This window comes from Schistocerca piceifrons, unplaced genomic scaffold (assembly GCF_021461385.2).
Source record: "Schistocerca piceifrons isolate TAMUIC-IGC-003096 unplaced genomic scaffold, iqSchPice1.1 HiC_scaffold_522, whole genome shotgun sequence".
Classification (NCBI taxonomy): domain Eukaryota; kingdom Metazoa; phylum Arthropoda; class Insecta; order Orthoptera; family Acrididae; genus Schistocerca; species Schistocerca piceifrons.
Window position 1 is genome coordinate 187,779 of NW_025728758.1, and position 5,761 is coordinate 193,539.

The 5,761-nt window shown below is 38.2% G+C and overlaps 1 protein-coding gene across 1 annotated transcript; it reads right to left on the bottom strand.

Annotated features, from left to right (window-relative positions):
- Positions 1-1,562: 1,562 nt before the first annotated feature.
- Positions 1,563-5,484, bottom strand: LOC124753077 (charged multivesicular body protein 6-A-like). The gene is made up of 2 exons (XM_047249010.1): positions 4,639-5,484; positions 1,563-3,649 (listed from the first exon to the last, which is right to left on the bottom strand). Exon 1 carries the CDS (start codon positions 5,275-5,277, stop codon positions 4,648-4,650), a length of 630 nt encoding a protein of 209 aa, XP_047104966.1. The 5' UTR covers positions 5,278-5,484; the 3' UTR covers positions 1,563-3,649; positions 4,639-4,647.
- Positions 5,485-5,761: the final 277 nt, after the last annotated feature.

Below are 5,761 nucleotides of genomic sequence, written 5' to 3' on the forward strand. Positions count from 1 at the left end.
TTACTACCTTTCAGAGCATATTACATATGGAACAATCACATAATAATGAAACTGACGGACTTTCTTTTTCACTACCTTTACTTGACACTATCACAATGGTTCACCGAGTATATGTGTAGATATAGAATCAAAACAGGATTCAAGCTGCATAACAAATAGTTCGTCAATGCTATGCACCTTAAAAGATTACTACTGTCAGAAAAATTGAAACAGTAACTTATAAACGAGATAGACTATTAGAGTAACAAGTAGCCACCCACTCCAAACGCACATTAGTAAGACTAATAATTTGATCACTTCGACAGAAGTTGTCAGCAGCAAGTCTTTGAGTGCTATCATATTGAAGTATTAAAAAATAACGATGTCAAGTGAAGCAAAATTAACACACAATTGTGAAAAAAACAAACTGATCAAAACACAAATACAGCAGAACATTTTTGAAGCTGTTCAACTATCAAGTAAACATGCTAATTTAAGATTAAAATTGTAAATCTTCAGTCTTCTAAGCTGTTCCATACTTGTGGGAAAGCTCCCATTTTTAAATCAAATGGATATTTATTATCCAGAGTACCGTTATCCTTCTTGGTGAGTGTTTAACACTTAATTTATATAAATTTCAAGAAACAGCTGAAATTGATAAAACTTTAAGGGGCCAGCCATGCTCTAACTTCTGTTTGTTGGAAATGACTAACACTATAAAAGCAAGTTATGGTGGTAAAACAGCAATCTGTACAGTCATTGATATAATGGTATGTTTTTGTTTCAACAGCAAGAGCAGTATGTATTTATATGCAACAAGTAAATTAACATATCAAGCGAGTTCATTCTGTCAGAATATCTACTCCAAAAAATATGAAATGGGAAATTGGTATAGCACTGACTGCACAAAACAAAGGAATAGCAAACTGTGACTTTAAAGCCATTAGTGTATTTCCTAACATCTCAGTTCCAAATAATCAAGCAGATCTTCTGACACACTGCAATAAAATTTAACCTTTTTTCCAGTATATTTTCATAAATGTAAATTGATGTTGGATTTTTTGATTGCTTCTTTATGTTTTTGTAGCTGCTGCTGGATAGATTCATCTCAGTGGCTAAATAAGCCACTGTAACATTTGGGCATACATTTAGTGATGAGCTAGCAACTTACGCTAAATATACATGACATTAACTATATTATTGATCACACTTACTCACCGAACAGTAACATCAAATATTCATACTAAAACTTAAATCTACAAACAAATAAATAGCATTTGCCTGGCAGATACAGTGAAGACAATGAAAGAACAAACTGAAACACATTGCACACACTATTCCTTCACAGCCATGCTAGAAGGAAGGAAAGGTACAAGACAGTGTCTCACAGGTTTCCCCATGAAAATAGTTTCAAGAGACACTTCTGAAGTCAGCTGTTCAGGCCGTAAGAATGTCATTTAAGGTGTGCAGTCATTTGATTTTTCTGTACTATTAAACAAGGAATTAACATTAGGTTTTACAATTAAAAAAATTAAAATATTACACGGTATATTTTTATTAAAATTGAATATTTGTGTATTGTATTTTCTATTTTACACACTGGATAAAAAGGAAGCAGTAAAATAAATAAGCAAATATCCAACAAGTGGAAAAATTCTGAATAAATTACATTTGCTGTTATTAAGTAGTAATAATGATGCAGAATGAAATTTTTAAATTTGCCTGCTTGTACATCTTAGGACACTTTTCACTATCAAATAGACATACAAAAATAATGTTGATCTCTTATTTGTCTAAGCTGCAACAAACTCTTCAAAATAATACAACTTTTGGCTAACAGAGTTAAAATAGTATTTTATCCTTATTCACAAATGGCTTCAAACAAGCATTGTAGGAAAGGTCTGGTAGAATGGAAACACTTTTGGATTAAATGAGACCACTCACTGAAAAGCAGAGATGTTGACAGTCACGACAAAAAGAATGAGTACTTGCTAGCTCCCCCCCCCCCCCAACACACACACACACACACACACACACACACACACACACACACACACACACACACACACACACACACAGAGAGAGAGAGAGAGAGAGAGAGAGAGAGAGAGAGAGAGAGAGAGAACTAGGTTGTGGAAGGGGTAGGTAGAGACAGACCAGAGGCAGGAGCGGGATCTGAAGTGGAATGCTAGCAGATCGGACAGAGGCAGCCAGTTTGATTTTGCTGGCAAGTAATGTGAGAGGGGGTGTGGGTGGTGGCAAGTACACAGGCTGGGCTTGTGATGCGCAGTTGTCAGAGACAATGGGGAGCAGTGTATGTTGAAAGTGACATGAACTGGGAGTGAGTGACCGGACAGAGAAAGGGCAAACTGTTGGGTAGGGGGTGTGGGAACTGAACCTTAACCTTCACCAGGGCTTTCAGTATCACTCATCATGACCGGAAATGAAGAATGTCGTACCCAACATCCTTCCCACTCTAAAATGCTGTTCCATTACCCTAATGCATACTATGCCACTTTCACTGTGCAGGACCCGCCTAATCAACCCACCCAGCACCTCCCACTCCAGCCTGTCAGTTTTCTCCTGCCACATGAGAGAGAACTCTGTTGAAAACACTGCACAGCTTTTAATGTCAATATGACTACCAATTAGTCATCTATGATGATGAATGGCCGCCATCAAACTGGTCCCAAGAACAAAGTTTACCACTCGGTGACACAAAATGCAGCTGAAACAAAATGCTCATGACTGCTTCATAACCCGGGCCATGGAGGATCTTTCTCTGAACTTAGGAGTTTTCTTTACAACACAGCTTTCACTCCCATAATCATTCTGACCTCTATCTCTGGTAACCCACTACCGCTGTGATCTCCACCAGATAGTTTTCCCTTCCTCCGTCCTGTCACCCCCTCCCCATGTCATCCCCAGCGTGCGCCACTATCCACCGGCTCCAACAACAATGCGCTGCATGCCTTGTATGTACATACGCCAATCCTTGCTCCCACATTTCTTGTTAGCTAATCAGCTGTCTCCCTCTGAGCTGCTAGCCTCCCACACCCCATCCTCTCCCTGCCTCCAGCCTCCCTCTACCCACCCTACCTGACACTACCCTCATTCCAAAAGCCATCAAGTTTTTGTTCCTTTTGTGTGTACCAACAACTAACACTTCTGCTTTTCAGTGAGTGGTCTCTAATCCAAAAGTATTTACACTGGTTTAAATAAATGTAGTAACCAGAGGCCTTCACAATAATGTGTCACAGAGGCACTTTGTGATGAATAAAATATTTTTATGCCAACAATGCTGCAGTTTGAGTATTACAGTATTAAAAGTTTGAGAAGCATCCAGCATACATAGGGGGAAAAATGGATGAGAAAGCAGCAATAACATTCAACAAATTGACACAGGCCATTATTATAGAAACCTACATTATCACCTTACATTATTATCACAGCACATGCCAGAATAAACTCTGGAAAAAACAAGTGGCACTATATGTGCTAGGCCTATACACACTTTAAGATGAAGCTATGGACAACAGTACGACAAAACTCTTGTCTGTCGCATTAACTTTACTATTCTCTTCCAATAGAACAGAAATACGTATAAAAGTTCACGAGTAACATAACGAAAATCTTGTTAATCACACCGGTCTTGCAATCGTTGCACACTCTGGAACAAAGAGAGAGAATGGATCAGCATTATGATACTGGAAAGGAAAATTATCGCTCTAATTACAAAGGTGGAAACAATGCCCAATATTTATATTAAGGAGGCGCACAATCCTGACTTGTCTACTGGTGACAAGTAGTAAATAATATTACCCGCTTTAGTAGGTAAATACTGTTCAATGAATAAAAGAAGACCTGAAGCCTATGAGTTTTGTTCCTTACTATAATCATTTCCATTTTTCTTAACTGAATTTTGTACTATACTAATGCACTAAATATTACAAATCTGAACTAACATACACCCCTCAACTGCACTGATCAATAAAGAATTTTGAGTGATGAAACATTGACGGCACTTATTCTATATTCCAGCCCCCACTGTAGCTAATATCTGCTTCGAGGAACTGAGCAAAAGTAAAACTGACGACGACTTCAAAACGCTTCTCCCGTCAGTTAATGCAATAGGCTAACTGAATTCGATACATGTGGTAACTAATAACATTACTTGCCACTGTCAGTACTGCATATAATATAAGGGAACGTGACAATATATAAATGATGCTAAACAAGATTTAGGGTCTTCCACATATGTTACGAAAGTGATCCAGCTCCTAGTCTACAAAGCCTAAATATGTAAACCTTTGCGCAGGGCAATTATGTTAAATGAAATACAATACAAACGGCAGACGAGCTGTATAGTGACGGTTTTTGCGAAACACACATTATAACGCTTCTTCTCAAATTAACTACATCGTAAAGTAATGATGCTGTAATGTATTCTAAATAAAACAACTTAAGACTTTTAGACGCCTCTAGTTTTATATTGCCTACAACAAATCGCCGTCAAAACTTTGATGACTTATCGAATCTGTAGCTAAAGAATCATCATTCAATGATAAAGTTACAAATCATTTGTTCCACTTATATACTAACTATTAACAAACTCCACTTAACAGAAAATAATTCTACAGTACAATAAATTTTACTAACTTCATGATATTACTGTGCCACTTCGATGGCTACCTTCTGGGCTCTTGCTTTCTCCTTCCTTCTTTCTACTTCATCTGTAGGAACCTCAGGTAATTCTAGCTCTTCATCCTCGGGTTCGGGTACATCTGGAAGAGCTTCCTTTATTATTTCTTCTAGTTCTGCTTCTACAGACTCTTCGTCGTCAGCAGACAATGCGCCACTCAACAGTTCGTCAATCTCTCGCTGCTTTTCGACCCCTTCACGAGTTTCTTCAAGAATTCGTTCAACCTCATCAACGCTGATAACGTCGTGTACTTTTTTCAGCGCCTCGTTGCCGGCTCTAAGTCCATCTAATACCTGTATCTCTATCTGTGCGAACTCCAAATCATGGACAAGCCTCTGAAGGTTTTCCAATTGCCCGTCTGTTTTTTCGAGAAGCTGTTCTTGAAACTTTTTCTTCCGTAATATGAGCTTAGCACGTTCCTTTTTACCGTCTTGCAATAGTTTCCGTGCAAGTAGTCTATCTTTCTCCAACATAGACTCTACTCTCTTCTGATACTGTTTCAGTTTATCTCGTTGTTGTTTTAACTGCAATATAGCTTTGTCCTGCTCCGTTACCCGACTCACATGTTTTTTACTTTTACCAAACAAAGCACCCATTATTTACGTTCACTTTTTCACCAGAACTACAACACAATCACTTTTAAATATACTATAGATCATGATATGCACAGTTCTTGACAACAGAAAAAAATGTAGTCTACGTGTCTGATACTCATACACAAACGTAAGTTCTTCCTTACACATCTGACTTCAATCAGATGGTCAGAACACCTATTACTCTCCTCGGTCCTGTACGTCACGCTACTCTCGCCTAAGAGTATTATCTCTTACGGCTGTACAGATATCACAGTAGACCGATTAGAGAGGTTTCCATAGGTATGAATCTGTAGGGAAACCAGAGTCTAACATTATATTAGACTGTGGGGAAACTAAAGAGACATATATGTCGGCAACATATAATGGAAAATCTTTGATGTGAGAATGCAGGGACAGCTACACACTAACATGTCACGTTTAAAAAACCTTTTTATTTGCCTCATTTGCATGGGTTCCAGAAACCTGATTTCGTAAACCGATTTCC

Bases quoted from the DNA above. Each gene is read 5' to 3' on its own strand.
- LOC124753077 (XM_047249010.1), bottom strand. From the start codon at position 5,277: ATGGGTGCTTTGTTTGGTAAAAGTAAAAAACATGTGAGTCGGGTAACG.